The sequence below is a fragment of the Micromys minutus genome (assembly GCF_963924665.1).
Source record: "Micromys minutus genome assembly, chromosome: 2".
Lineage (NCBI taxonomy): Eukaryota > Metazoa > Chordata > Mammalia > Rodentia > Muridae > Micromys > Micromys minutus.
Window position 1 is genome coordinate 71,182,571 of NC_137971.1, and position 15,279 is coordinate 71,197,849.

Sequence of the window (15,279 nt, forward strand, 5' to 3'; positions counted from 1 at the left end):
ACCCGCCTCTTCCTGCTCTCCGTTTATTGGCCATCTACTGACGGCAACGAGGCGAGGCACTGGGAGGTGGTGCCTGGAGTGGGAGGAGGCGGGCCACTGGTAGGCGTTAGGCTGTCCTAGATGCGCTTCTCTGATGTGTAGGGTCTGTATGCCTGTTGGTATTTCGCGCAAGCGCATGGCGTTAACGCCTTCTGCCCATCTTTGGGCGGATCGGGCAACAGTGCTGTCGCCACACACCGAGGCACGCTCCGCCAGTCAACGGTACGGCGGAGACCAAGCTCTTGTTCCTGCGGGGTTGGAGCGGTGGCCGTCCCTTCCAGTGCTCAACAATAATAAACACTTTGCACTCGAGTGCAGAGTACTCTCTCGCATTAATTCATTTGGTAATGAGTTCCGAGGTAAATATTTGCCATACTAAGTCTGTTTACAAACTGCCAGGATTCTAGCTCCAGAGTGAAGGTCCTGGCCACTATGCCACCATCTGCAACTCTTAGATTATACCACTTAGATCTGATTTTTTTGTTTTGTTTAAATGTATCATTATTGTGTGGGCATGTGGTGGACATATTGTGTGAGGGTGACTGCATACCAGAGGACAACTTTGTGGAGTTTTCAACATTTTCATGGGTGTTGGGGATCGAATTCTGGTTACTATGCTCATGTGCTGAGCACCTTTTATCAGCTGGGCCATCTGATTAGCTTTGGCTGTCATTTTAATGTGGGCGTTTCCTTGACAGACCTTGTATTGTTGTCTACATAAGGTGATAAATTCCCTAGGAGGGCTTGTGCCAGTCAAACTCTATGATCGATTCTAAGTGGGTGATTACAGCATTTGGGAGGAATTCAAGACCATCTTGATCAAGGCCTTAATCTGTTCCAAAGCCACTTACTTTCTATGATGTAGATGAGTTGTGTAACCAGGGTATCCATATCACCCCATAAAAGAGTTCGCAAGAGTTATCTCTGGGCTCCACCTCAGAGGTAGTATCTGCAAGATTCTAGGTTTGGTTCCCTAACACTGCCAGAGGACGAGAGTGGGACAGGCAGTCGCTAGTGTCCACTCCATCTCCTTTTTTTCTCTGATACTGTCCCCCCTTTTCTACTACTTTGGTGACCAACAACAAAAAAAACCAGCTAGTATAAGTAAATAATCTCAAACTGCTGGATACACAAAGGAGTCAGAAACATATATTGAAAACTTTATAGAAATAGAGAAAAAATATGATTCAGAGATTTCTCCCCTCTCTAAAGGACGGATGGGCAAACTGAGCTCCTAGAGGTGACAAGGGTGTTCCCCATCTATCTCCTCTTCCAGGAGCAAGGCATCTAGCTCCTTAAGCCGTTCTTGCAGTAGAGAGCCCACATCCTGGCTGGGTGCCAGGTTGGGAGTAAGGGTTCTGTTTGCCGCAGTGCGGACCCCTCGTGATGGGCGCCGGGATCGAGGAAGGCTACTGTCCCGAAATTCTACTGCTCTTCGGAGCTTCTTAGAGCTGGTAAAAATCAGGGTTCCATTGCGCTCCCGTGGCTCCTCAAAGATGGTCTCAAAGGTCCTAGGTCAAGTAGGGAGAAGAGATCTTTACCAGGATTCTCCCTGGTTCAAACAGCCCTCTCTACTGCCCTCAGACTTTTCTAGTTTCTCACCTTCTGGCTGTGGGTGATTGGTAATTCTTATTGGTATAAATTTCTTCCAAAGTAAACTCCTTCTTATTCAACCTGGAAACAAAAGAGCAAAAGGCACTGAGAAGGTATAGGCAAAGCCTGATGTGATGGGAATTTTGGTTTCTGGGCAAAGTAAGAGTCAGAAGTGATAGTTAAGGAAGTTCTAAGCACAAGTCAAGTCCATGCCAAATTTAATCTTCCAGGTTTCGAATAGGACTATCACCTACTTGGTCAAGGTAGTTTCCTGCTCTCTGAGCCTCTTACCTGATTGGTCGAGGCAGCCCCATTGGTGTAAGATTTGGTTGTAGACGAACAGGTGTCCTCCGTATTCTGAATCTAGAAACCTTCCCCATGGCCTGTTAAAAATAGGGCAGAGGATGAGAGAGGCATGGGCTCAGGCCTAAGCTGGCTCCTGTCTCCTCATTCATTACCTTCTCCTCTGGGTCAGAAAACACCTTGTCTTTTGAGGCTCTCAACTCCTTCCCCTTCGTTGAACTCAATCTGCAGAGATGGTCAACAGTCAGGACAAGGGAATGCACAGTAACACACCGTCTTCTGTCAGTGACAGCTGAGCAAAGGAGGCCAGACTCATGCTGAGGCTGACTTCCAGAGGGCTACTGAGAGCGCTACCTGGGTTCAGCTGGTTCGCAAAAGAAGGAAGCAGAGGCATTGGCTGAGCAAGATGTAGCAAGAGAAGGTGAGACTCCCACTCCTCCAAGAGGGAAGACCTCTTTCCGGAGACAGGGCCGAGAAGGTGGTAGGGTCCGGGCCATCTCCCCACAACCCACAGTATGTCTCCGGGGCCTGGACTGGCTTGACTGGGATAGAACAGGAGGCCAGCTATCTGGGTCAGGGGGCCCTAGATTAGGGCAGGAGTAGCTTCGTCCCAGAGATAACTTGGGGACAGGTGCTGGGGAATTGCACTGAGTCCGCCACTGGTGGATAGGGGGCCGGGGGCTGACAGATGTCATTTTCTCAATAGCCCTGGACTGCTCAGCCTCCGAGATGGCAATCTTCAACTCCAGTTTCATGGGAGGTGAAGGGGGTGGAGGCTGTGGTGCTTTGTTAGATGTGAGGAAGATATCAGCAAAGCTCTCGAGCTTTGATCGGACGGAACGGAAAAGAGGTGCCAAGCCCCAGGGACTGAGACGGGGGCGTAAGAGGCTGGACGATGTTGGAGTCATTGGGGTCTCCAGAGTGGGATCTGCAGTTGAAGAAAGGAGAGGGTTACGGGGATGTTTCTCACCCTTAGGTGATTAAAGCATCACCTTATAAACCTCTGTCTCTTCCCCAAGCACTAATCTGTCTCTAGAGGAGTGAACTTGCTCCTAAAATGCAGTAATAAGATTGCCTAATGCCCTAAGCCCTGGATTTGATCCCTTGCACTGCAAAGCAAAACCAGAACTCCTCAACGCCTGAGGCCCAAATCCCATTTTATACTTCCTGCTCTGCCCTGGGAGCAGGTTAAGCCCCACCCACAGTTCTGCTACTGCTGTTTCATGCTCACAGTGGCAATTCCAAACTGCTGAGTCTCACTCCTGTTCAAGTCCTTACCTGGTACTGGGCTCTCTGAAGGATCTGCAGGCAGAGTGGACAGTTGGAATGGGGGTTCTAGGTTACTGGGTGTGGACATTGGCTCGACTTTTGTCATAGGCTCAGCTCTGGGGTGCAGGGACAAAGGAAGAGTTGTAGGTGCTTCCAAGTCCAGATCCTTTCTCTGCCAGTGCTTCCCCTGGTCCTTAAGGCTTCTGAAGGTGCTATAAGGAAGGATTAGACGAGTAAATCCTGGTGCCCCCAGCTCTGGATATCTGGATGATAGCTTTGATAATCCCTTCCCCACCCTCTCACCTTTGTTCTGGGACAGTGAGGCTGGGCTGATCTTCAGCAAAACCCTGGATATAAACAGGGGAGGAGTTTTGAAAAAGCAGGAAGCCATTTTTGGCTTCTCCAGCTCCCCGTGTCCTAATTCATGCCCCAGGAATCTGCATGGTTGTACACAAAAGGTTTTTTTTCCTTTATTTAAATAGTGTCTATCACATAAAATTTTGTTATTGTGGTAGTGGCACATGCTTTTATCCCAATACTTGAAAAGTAGAGGCAGGTTATAAATTGGGATAGCCTAGTGTACAGAGCAAGTTCTAGGCCACCCAAGTCTACACACTGAGACCTTGTCTCAATAAATAATAAATAAATAAATAAATAAATAAATAAACAGATAAATAAATAAATAAAATATAAAAATAATAAAATTAAAAAATCTGTTGTCTTGGCCTTAATAGAAATCCACTTCCAGCCCCACGCTTGCCCTAGGTGTACCCAGACATCTTCACTGCACTTTCTTATACCTCAGCTGGTTGTTTGGCTCTGGCAATGTCTTCTAGTACCACCAGCAGGGTGGGTTTGGGGACCTGGTCTGTCTTTTCTGAAAGGCTCTCCTCTGAGTTAGGAGTTGTCCTTGATCTCATCCTTGAGGTGGGGGAGGGCTGGCGGACACGACTCAAGGGTTCTCTGCACAAATGCAGCGGGTCAGGAGGCCTAGAGAAAGAACAAGGTCAGTGGGCTCAACTGTCTTCTCAGCTTATCCCCTTCCCTTTCACACTTACCTGGCTTGCAAGGACCACTTGACCTGTTGGGATGGTAAAGCGGGTAAATGGGTGCGGACAGAATCCTGCTGGTGGCTGTGATTCAGCGGGCTGGAGGTTTCCCCTTTGTCTGCCAGGGGGACCTGTAAGAGGAAGAGCCTAGTTCACTACTGTAGTCCCAGCATTTGTGAAGCTAACACAAGAGGATTGCTTTGAGTTCTAGGTCAGCTAAAAGACCCTGTCTCAGTAAGACAGAACAACAGAAACCAGAGTAATAGAATGACTGGACAGGGTCTTCAGTGTCTCACTATGTCCTTAGCCACAAAGGTGACAGAGATTTTAGCTAGAATACACTCAGATCCCTAAAGGAGTTGATTTGGCCTAAATTAAGGGTGAAATACTAGTCAGGAGCTACAGGCGTGAAATGTACTCTTCTCACCCAAGCTCTGGTGCAGCCCAAGATCGTCAAAAAGAGGACCAAGAAGTTCATCAGGCACCAGTCAGACCGATATGTGAAAATCAAGCAAAACTGGCGCAAACCCAGAGGTATCGACAACAGGGTGTGGAGAAGATTCAAGGGCCAGATCCTGATGCCCAACACTGGTTATGGGAGTAACAAGAAAACCAAGCACATGCTGCCGAGCAGCTTCTGGAAGTTTCTGGTCCACAATGTCAAGGAGCTGGAAGTGCTGCTGATGTGTAACAGATCTTACTGTGGTGAGATTGCTCACAATGTGTCCTCTAAGAACCAAAAAGCCATCTAGAAAGAGTAGCACAGCTGCCCATCAGAGGCACCATCCCAACGCCAGGCTACGCAGTGAGTAGATGGCTTGTGTATGTGTTTTGTGTTCAAATAAAACTACACACAGAAACTGCAAAAAAAAAAAAAAAAAAAAAAAAAAAAAAAAAAAAAAAAAAAAAAAAACACACACACACACAACAAAAATAGTATGTTTTTGTTTTGATGCCAGGTGTGGAATAAGGGGCTGCTTTAGATTGTCCACAGCAACTTACCAGGATTTGCCTCCAGCAGGGGCGTAATTTTGCCAGCTGAAGATAGTTTCTGCAACTGTATGACATTTGGAATTCTGGGGACTTTTCAGAGGACATATAAATGCTAAGGCCTCCGAAGACTGGATGGGCTGTTGATTGGACGTTAGTTATTGTTTACAAGAAGAAATTAGATGTCCTGATGGCGAAGATCAAACTTGCTCCAAGGAACTGGACACCTCTAATCGGCAGGAAGTAGTCTAACATCGCCCCCTCTTCTACCCCGACTTTATTCAGGGATCTCTTTCTTTCCTCTCTATTCTTTCTCTTTTATCTAGTGTTAGGGAGTTGGGAGAATGGAAGAAAGAAGAACCCACCAAATAGCAAAAATAGTTATAACAGGGTAGTCAGAGAGTTTTTCATACTTAGTTTAATGTGGTTGGGGGAGGGGGTGACTGGACAGGTGTACGAATTACCCGGGAACCATTAAGTCTTGCATTATGGAGGCTGCTTTGAAGGTTTGCTTAATGGAGTTGATCTGACTTTAGTACGAAGTCAGATGGAGGATAGGGAAGGGGGGGGAGTGGTCTTTCACTTAAAGGGCTCACCCTGTTTGTAGCCATGACATCTTCCAGCACCACAGCTAGGACCCTCCGAGAGGCCTTTTCCAGGGATGAAGGGGTCCCCAAAGGCTGCAGCCTCGGTCTTTTCGGGCTCCTGGCTTCCCATAATGCTCGAGCTAGAGGCTGACGGCACAGGCTTGGCTGTGTAGAAGGGCTGGAGCGTGAAAGAAGTAGAAAACAGTTGTCTGAACCTGTTGTTGGCTCTCTTGTGGTCGGGTACAGCCGTCAGCATCCCCGTCTCCCGAGCTCATGTTAGGCGGGCGGGGTACGCTCTCACCTGGAGTCTCCAGACAAGTCCATGGGGAAAGCGCCGGTTCCGGGGAGTCCCTGAGGGATTCCAGGCTGAGGCCTGGGGTAAATTGGGGAGCGGGGGAGTGGGGAATGAGGGCCAGCTCCTTCCCCGGGACTCCGCCCTTCATAGTCCGCCTGCGGCTCCGGGTAGGGCACAGGCCCTTCTACCAAAGGGCGCCCGGGCCGGCCGCTCGGAGCCGGGTCCTCCTGTTGCAGCCGCCTTGATCACTCGGGCCCTGCCTGGCACCTGCCGCGAGACTGGATTGCGGAGGGTTACAGCTCTCCCACAGATCGAGCCTCCTGGGACCTTTGTCCCTGTAGATGCCTCCCTGAGGTTCTCAGGGATCCGATGGGATCCCGGTCCTGAGAGGCTTCCGTTTCCGCTAGATTCCTGTGTGGTCCTCGCCCCACCAAGCAAGAGTTCCAAAAGAATGACTCCACATACTAACAGCCCTCCTTCCGTCCAGATGGCCTAAATTGGATCTCTGCGGAAAGAATCCTACTGCGCTGTTCTTCCAATCAGAAGCCGCGCGACTCGCCTCCTCCCACTGTGAGTTTCGGCTTAACAAAGTTCCCCGGGAGGGGGGGTGTTGAGGGCTAAACTCATCACCAAACTCAGTCCGGATCCTCGGATGAAAACTGTCAAACCCGTAGACCATTCACTCCAGTCCCAGAAGGTCCAGCCCACCGGTAACATCCCACCCCAAACCCCCGCCCTGCTTGGATCTCTGCCCCGCGTTCTCGGGCGCCCCGGACCAGTAGACTCAAATGTTTTCTTCACCCGCCTCCCTGCCCTCTCTCCAGCCCGGTCCCCCCCACTCCCACCCCTCCCCTGCGTCGCTCACCGCAGCTTTCCAAGGATCCGGGGTTTTCAACAGCTCCCACCTCCGACTTCTTTAAAGCCAGCCTTACGCCGCGCTGTCCAACCGTCTGAGGCCTTCTTCTGTGTGTCTTCGGCACCGCCCAATCGCTGGTCCCGGTCTTCCGGGGTTAGGAGAAACTACGAGAAATCTCCTGCCGACCATAATACCTAGGGGCGAAGAAGCTTAATTGCGACTGCGCCGCCATTATAATTGAGGGCAGCCCGGTTTTAGCACTAGTCGACCGAAAAGCGTCATTTTTTCCAAGGCCCGTCAGCGGCTAACTACCATGCCAGGATTCTAGATATATTTGGACTAGTTGTAGGGAAGCTAAAGTTTCTCCACCTAACGAACGTACTTTTTTCTTGTTCCTATGCCAGTGAATATCGATTAAATGCTAAAGACTTGGGAATTTCCCATTTTCTTAGGTTCAGGTTTCTCAGGATTGAGGCTCCGGGGTCGGGATGTCAGTACGGAAAATCTGAAGATTCCAGGCCTGGTGTGGCCTCTAGCTTCCTGTTCAGTTTCTGGAGAGACTGGGAATAGCTTAAATGGGGAGAAGGCTGGGTGCGGTGAGCTTTATTCACTAGCGTTTCCCCTCCCTCCTCCTCTTCCTTCTCCTCCTCCTTTTCCTCCTCCTCTCCTTCCTCTTCCTCCCTTTTCTTCCTAGGTAGTGTCTGCAGGCCACTCAGAAGGCGACCAATATAACCAACCCGGAGTTGTTCGGTGGAGTAGCTACAGTGTCCTTCCTGTTCGGGGGCTGGCAGAAGTAACTCTTGGAAAAGAAGCCTCCTCTGCTGGGTATCAGGTAGTCTTTAGCAATGAGTGATAAAGGAGTAGAATCCTAATGCTTGGAGAGCCTGCACCAGTAGATCCTTTGTTAGGAGCTGGACTATTGCTGGGGAAGGAGTGGTCATTTACTGGGGTTTTGCACTGTGAATGTGCCTTCACTACCTAACCAAAGCTCCTAACTTCCCTAGAATTCTCTTCCTTCCTCCCCCTCCCCCGCCCCTTGTGTTTGTGTTGTATTTGTATGTAGAGGCCAGAAACCATTGTTGGCTGTCTTCCAAGAAAAAAATTACTTTTTAAAAAAGTATGTTTTTCAGATCTTCGTGAATCTGAGGCCAGCCTGGTCTACAGACTTAATTCCAGGAAAGCCAAGGCTGTTAAACTGAGAAACCCTATCTCAAAAAAACAAAACAAAACAAAAACCAACCAAACAAAACAACATACATGAATATTTATTGCCAAGTGGTGGTGGGACATAACCTTTAATCCCAGCACCCAGGAAGCATAGACAGGGGGCTCTCTGACTTCAAAGCCAGCCTAGTCTACAGAGTGAGTTCTAAGACAGCATAGGCTACATGGGGACACTGTCTGGAAAAACAAACAAAAAGCTATGTTTATTTGTATTCTGTATTTGTTAGGGTTAGAATAGAAGGAACAGAACTGTTACAATAAACATACTGCATGGGATTTATGAGATGCTTAGAGGCTGTGGTCCAAGCAGTCCAACAATGACTGCGTCCTGACAGAAAGGCCAAGGATCCAGTAGTTGTTCAGAAGACAGAGGTCTTGGCAGTCCCATCTGGTGCTGGAGTCCCAGGGAAGTCCAGAGCTGCTGGTCTTTAGTCTGTGTTAGAATCCTGAAGAAGTGGGTTCTAACACTGGTGAAGGGATGGCTCCGGAACAGGACAAATGAGTTCTTCCTTCTGTGTCCTCTTCTATGTCCTTTTATGTGGGCTGCCACCAGGAGTGGCCCAGGTCGAGGGAGAGAGAGGAGAGAGTCTTATAACTCAGATGATGTAACCAAGAAAAAAGTTCCTTAAAAGGTTTTTTTTGGGTATGCCCAGCATGGGTCTTAGTTAGTTCTAGATGGAGTCAAGTTGACAGTTGATAACCAAAATTAGCCGTTCCATGTGTCATTATGTATGGGGACACATATGTGTCATTGTGCATGTATGTAGATCAGAAGACAACATGTAAGAGCTATTTCTTTCCTACCATGTGGGTCCCAGGGGTAAGACCCAGGTTGTCACACTTGGTGGCAAGCACAACTACCCACTGAGCCATCTCCTTCAAGTTGACAGACATTAAGGAGTGAGGAACTTGATTCTGTTTTTCAGCAAAGGGTGAAAAAGATGGTGTGACGTCACTGGCAGTGACGGTGTGCAGTTTTAATGCAGGCACTTGGGAAGCAGAAGCAGGTGAATCTCTGACTTTGAGGACAGCCTGGGCTCTACAGAGAAACCTTGTCTCAGGAAAAAGAATGGTATGACATATTTTCATTCTGTGCACTTTCGAGCTGGAGAGATAGCTGTCTCGGTGGGTAGAACACCCACAGCTCTTGCAGAGGACCCATGTTGAATCTCCATCCAGTACCTATATGGTTGCTTACAACTCTGTGCCTTGAGTTCCAGGGAATCTGGTGCTGCCTTCAACCCTCTGTACTAGGCACTCTTGTGCACACACATACACACAGGCAAAGCACTCAGACATGTAAAGGAAGGCATGCACTTTTAAAAGTATACTTTTTTACAAATTAACTTCTTTGGCAATTTCATTTGTATATAATGCATTCTGTCTCCTCTAATCCTCTCATATCTCCTCCCACCCTTCACTGATCGCTGGTACCTGTCACTTTCCCCATGACTCTCTAAGCCCTGGCTATTATGGGCCCATTCTTGTGCACAACAAATCTTTCTTGAGGTTTTCCTTTGTTAGTAGCACAGACCTAAGTACTCACTTCTCATGCATATTAGCTGAACATTAGAGAGAGAGAGAGAGAGAGAGAGAGAGAGAGAGAGAGAGAGAGAGAGGAGAAAAATCTAAACAAAGCTTCGTCATTGTATTCATTTGAAGACTATGGCTTAGAAGCAAGCAACATTCTGTAACTATTTTGCCAAATTTATCCTGTTTGTGTATGAAAGCTCCAAGGGAGAAAGGAGATGCAGATGTTTTTGTCTGTTTTGGGCAGAGTCTCATGTAGCCCAGGCTGACCCCAAATTTGGCATGTGGTGAAAGTTGACCTTGACTTCCCAATTCTCTCCATCTACCTCTCAAATGCTAGGATTATAGGCATGTGCCACCAGAGCCTGGGAGAAAGGGTCTGGCCATGGAGCTGTATTAGGCAGAGTTCTCTAGGAAACACAACTGATAAGTGAATGTCTGTGTGACGGCTATTCTTAGTTACCAGTTACATCTGTAATTAACTAAGCCCCCCAAATGGAGGGACATACCTGTGAGAGATTTTTGTTTAATTTGAGGTTGAGAGATCTACTTCTAATCCAGATATTTGAAATGGGAAGATGTACTTCTAATTCAAATTCTTTCAGCTTGGAAAATACACTTCTAATTCGGGCCACATCTTCTGCTGGAAACCTATATAAGGACACAGAAGAAGGAAGTTTGCTTTATTTGCCTGTTTGCTCTCCCCTCAATAGCAAATTCATTCTCTCACTGGCTTTAGAACCCACTTCTTAGGAATTCTGGTATAGACTGAAGACCAGCCTCAGCTTCATGGATACAATAGTTACTAGATTCTTGGACCCTCTGTTCATAGGCAGCCATTGTTGGATTTGCTGGGACCACAGCCTGTAAGTTATTCATACATATTCATTCTATAAATATATACAAGATTATATATTTATAAACATAGCAATATTCATTCTATAAGTTGTTTCTCGAGAGAACCCCAGAAAGAGGATTTATTAAAACAGTGGTGGCTGACTCTAACATCAGGTTAAAGAATTCAAATAACTGTTCAGAGGCCGGATGTCTCGGCTTATTTCATTCAGTGTTCATAGTATTCATCCATGTTTAGTATGTGTCAGAATTACTCTCTATTTTGGACACTACTGGATAACATTCTATTTTACATTTTGTTTTGTTAATACATTCCTTCATCTATCGATGGGCCCTAGGTTAACACCATCTTCAGCTGTTTCACATAATGCTGCTAAGGACATTGAGGCTCTGCATCCAGCTCCAGACACCCCCAGAACAAGCTCTCCCTGCTTGTCCCAAAGTGGCCTTGTACTCAAGATCCTCCTATATGCTCCCAGAATGCTGTGATTACAGGCATGGGCCACCATGCCCAGTAAGTTCTTGTGATATATTTTCAAAAGAGGAATTTCCGGGTGGATGCCAGCAAAATGGTACAGAAACCTCAGCGGGTAGTACTGGCTTTTGGGTCTGATGACCTACGTAGGATCCCTGGGTCCCACAAGGTAGTAGGGACATTCTTCTATGTCTAACCCCCAACAAAGCAAATAAACACAAACATGCACACACACACATGCATGCCACAAAAACAAAAACAAAAAACCCCAAAACCAACAAAAAACAAACACTTTAGAAAAAGAATCTCAGGGTAGGTAAGCCAGTATGAAGCAGAGTTGAAGTTTAAAAACAGAAAGGTAACCAGAAAAAATGATAAGGCTTACCTGAAAGAAGAAAGTCACACAGTGGCCACACACAGCCCAAGGGGTTACTGAGAAGCCTTTCCCTACCAGTCGTGGCAAATGAGGTTGTAGGCTGATTGCTGAGGTGCATGAGCTAGGCTGGCCATCTGAGGTGAAAACCTGATTGCTGAGGTGCATGAGCTAGGCTGACCATCTGAGAAGGTGAAAACTGGGTTGAAGTGTGTGGTTCTGGAGATGCTCAGCAGTGGGAGCACTGGTTGTTCTTGAGAGCACCTGAGTTCAGTTCTGATGCCCTCTTCTGGCCTCCCCAGGCACTGCATGGATGTGAATGGTGCATAGTGTAGCCTTTAGCCTTCATTTTTTTCTTCATTCCCTACTTTGTGGATTATACCTGGGTTCTTCTGTCTCCTAACAGTATCTTCTCCTGGCTCAACTGTCACCTCGTCTCCTACTCTCTGACCCTACTCTTCTTTGTCCTGGGTCCTTCTGCCTACTCCCCAGTCCTACTGCCCAGCTCTCAGCCTCTGAGGGCTTTTTATATCCAAACCTGCTCCCAGAATTCTAAGGAGGTAACTGACACAGAAGAGCTTAGGGTCCTTTAAAGGGCCAGGCACATAAAATAAATCACACTATAGCACAGACAAACATACACATAAAAAAAAACCAAGTTCAGTTTAATCAGAGATCCTGCCTTTACCTCCTGGATGCTGAGGTCAAAGATGTACATGACCTCACCTGGCTGAAATATGTCTACATAAAAGAAATAATGTCTCCCTGTTGTTGGCAACTGTGTGTTAAAGTAACTTTTATTCTCCTGATGTAACTGTCAACTTCAAGTCTCCAGTCAGCTGACCCACACCCAGTCCTGGAAGCTGCTAGCCTCTGTACTGTCTTATCTAGGCCTAGGATGTTTTCACCCTGAGACTTACTGAGTATTATTACCCTTTCTTGTTCTTTCTGACCTCTGCTGGCTGGTTTAACTCAGCTGTTCTGGCTCAAACCCCTCTCTATGCAGATTACTCACCAGCCTCTAGCTGAATTGCTGTTTGGCCATAAACTAACTCTGGCAATCTGTTCTAATCTTCTGGTTCATTCTGTCCTTACCTATGTCTAGCTTGTTCTCTATCTCTCTTGCAGCCTGTCTATGACTGCCTCAGTAAAACTGTTTTCTCTCTCTGCTCTGCTTTCTTAAGTCACCTCTCCTTCCTGCCTGTTCCAGTGTGAGTTGGGTGGATCCTATCACTGACTCGTTCTGTCAAACCTTTCTGTCATCACTGTGCCCCTCAATTAGAAGTCACATTCAAGCATAGGTGCTTCTTTTGACTATCTAACTTTACCTCCACTGTTTAGGATTAAGGCTGTGTACTAAGGGCATAAGTCTGTATTCTAGCCAGAGTAACCTTGTTGTTGAATTAAAATCCCTCTACAACTGTGGTGGTTTGAATAGGAATGGCTGCCACAAACTGGTTATCCCATAGGGAGTGGCACTATTAGGTGGTGTGGCCTTGTGAGAGGAAGTGTGTTACTGTTACGGTGGGCTTTGAGGTCTCATATGCCCAAGTTATACCCAGTGTGGTTCACAGTCTCTCCCCAGTTGCCTTTGGATCAAGAAGTAGAACTCTCAGCTACTTCTTCAACACCATGTCTGCCTGCGTGTTGAACGCTTCCTGCCACAATGACAATGAACTAACCCTCTGGAACTGTCAGCCAACCCCTAATGAAATGTTTTCTTTTATAGGAGTTTCCAAGGTCATAGTGTCTCTTCACAGCAATAAAACACAAACTAAGACAGAAACTTTCTTTCACAGCAGATCTTAATTCTTGCATCTCAGTTAGAGGCTTCGGTCAGACTCAGGTGTGAGGACTTCTTTTGTAGTCCCTGAGCAGGAGCAGCAGGTTGCAGGAGCTGTCAAAATGGCAGCACCTGTCAAAATAGCGGAAACTCTGTTCCTGCCTCAGCCCGCAGCCTGTCACAAGGTTTATTGCCGCAGGAGCTGTCCACGGTGGCAGCAACTTCCTTTCCTGCCTCAGCCTGCAGATGTTCCAGGAGCTGTCCACGGTGGTGGCTTCTCCTTCCACCCTCCCCAAACAGCTCAGCAGTGATGACACCTCAGTCAAAGCTGCCCGTGGTCAGGAAAGTCTTCTTTCTAACCTAGGGCTGATGCATGGAATAGGGGGTGAAAAACCTACAACCCCTGAGCAGGAAATCCCACCAAACTTAACTCTAGACATCTCTGCCCTGAAAAGTTCTGCCCCCTAAAGAATCCTGTATCAGCCCTGCCCTTTGTTTATTTCGCTGGTGTTCTCTTCTGGGGGCAGAGGCAGCCATTCCTGAATTGGTCCCTCCACACCATGGACCCTTCCAACAAATTTGTTATCGGAAGAAGCAGAGAAGAGAAGGAGGGAAGACTTGAAGAAATAGAGTGGGGCTGAGGCTCCTCAGATCAGCCAGGGTCGCCGGAGGAGGAGGAAGATGGAGCTGAAGCACATGGCCTGCAGAAACTGCAGTTCTAAGAAACATCATCACTTGAGGAGAGCAGGCTGCCGCTCTCGCAAGCTTTAGAGGCAGAGCCACAATGTTCCGGATCGAAGGTCTCGTGCCGAAGTTGGACCCGGAGGAGATGAACGGAAGATGCATGAGGATGTGGTCTGCTCCATCCGGAACGTCCTCATCTACGTGTCCCTGCTGCGAGTCACTCCATATATATTAAAGGAGCTGGATTGTATATGAGGACTGGGCGTCACGTGGATGCATGGCATGAAGGACCGGGTGACGGTTTCTCCTCCTGTCTGCAGATGAATTGGCCTAGGAAGGTGTAAGACTGACATAAACCGACATAAAAACTAAGAACTTGCTAAGAACAAGTTGGGCTTTGAGAACTGACCTCCATCGCTGAAATATGAAACTATTTGGGAAGTACAAAAAGATGTCTTGTGGTCATGGTGCCCTTAGGCCCATGATATCCACCTCTGTGAGTGTTGATGGATTGTAAATAATGCCAGACTCTGGGGGCCTTATGTCTGAAATGTTACCGGCTTAGTAGTCCGACTTCTGTTCAAAGTGTCATTTGTGAAGAGTCTGTCTGGAAGTCAGCATACACCCACAATGACATGTAAGTACAGTTTAATAAACGTTCTGATGAAGAAAAAAAGGGGGGGGGGATCTCATAGCTGGGGAATAGAGTAGTGTAGTGGTAGATCTGCCCAATGTAGGCACGCTCCTTGTGTTCATATTGAGTTGTGTTTTCTTTTTTTTTTAAACAACTTTATTTTAAAGAACAAAGATAAATGTACAGATTTTAAGCATGTTTTGCATAAAAGTATATAATACATTTTTGTCAGTACTTGTTTTTTTTTTTTTAAAGGTTTGATAGTGTGATCAAGATCCCACCAGTTACAATGAGTAACTGTAATGAGTACATGTAAAACAAGATGCAACCTGGAAATAGTCAAAGTTTTCTTGGTGTGTAAAAATTTTTTTTTTAAAATATGGAACGCTTCACGAATTTGCGTGTCATCCTTGCACAGGGGCCATGCTAATCTCTGTATCGTTCCAATTTTAGTATATGTGCTGCCGAAGCGAGCACTGAGTTGTGTTTTCTTTGCGCGGGCTTATTTGGGTTGGAGAGACTACAGCAACAATCCCTCACATAAGTCCTGTGCCTTGAACGAACAAGCCTTGGTGCTGTTCTGGGTTCACACACAAGTACCCAATCGACAGCCCCTGAAGACAACTTTTCTCTTCTTACTTTTTAGACAGTTCCTTTCTACATCATCTTGGCTATCCAGGAACTCACTATGTAGACCAGGTTGGCCTCAAAAAAGAGATCAAATCTCTCTTGTTTTTCAA

General features: G+C 47.0%; 1 protein-coding gene and 2 pseudogenes across 3 annotated transcripts; 2 read left to right on the forward strand and 1 right to left on the reverse strand.

The window, feature by feature from the left end:
* Nucleotides 1–1,172: 1,172 nt before the first annotated feature.
* PRR14 (proline rich 14) lies at nt 1,173–6,823 on the reverse strand. The gene is made up of 11 exons (XM_080912871.1): nt 6,132–6,823; nt 5,840–6,008; nt 4,263–4,384; nt 4,005–4,194; nt 3,508–3,551; nt 3,214–3,416; nt 2,290–2,863; nt 2,091–2,160; nt 1,924–2,015; nt 1,642–1,713; nt 1,173–1,550 (listed from the first exon to the last, which is right to left on the reverse strand). The coding sequence occupies exons 1-11, from the start codon at nt 6,152–6,154 to the stop codon at nt 1,274–1,276; spliced, it is 1,836 nt and encodes a 611-aa protein (XP_080768997.1). The 5' UTR covers nt 6,155–6,823; the 3' UTR covers nt 1,173–1,273.
* Nucleotides 4,551–5,066, forward strand: LOC308416948 (large ribosomal subunit protein eL32-like; annotated as a pseudogene). The gene is made up of 2 exons: nt 4,551–4,568; nt 4,646–5,066. The product of its transcript is annotated as a large ribosomal subunit protein eL32-like (transcript).
* A 2,685-nt stretch (nt 6,824–9,508) lies between the features above and the next one.
* LOC308417483 (mitochondrial import receptor subunit TOM5 homolog) lies at nt 9,509–14,925 on the forward strand (annotated as a pseudogene). The gene is made up of 2 exons (XR_013975684.1): nt 9,509–14,542; nt 14,795–14,925. The product of XR_013975684.1 is annotated as a mitochondrial import receptor subunit TOM5 homolog (transcript).
* Nucleotides 14,926–15,279: the final 354 nt, after the last annotated feature.

Excerpts from the sequence above, each read along its gene's own strand:
- PRR14 (XM_080912871.1), bottom strand. The coding sequence starts at position 6,154 with ATGGACTTGTCTGGAGACTCCAG. Across the intron at positions 6,009-6,131 it reads GACTTGTCTGGAGACTCCAG|CCCTTCTACACAGCCAAGCC; the intron begins GTGAGAGCGTAC and ends TTCACGCTCCAG. Across the intron at positions 1,551-1,641 it reads CAATCACCCACAGCCAGAAG|GACCTTTGAGACCATCTTTG; the intron begins GTGAGAAACTAG and ends TACTTGACCTAG.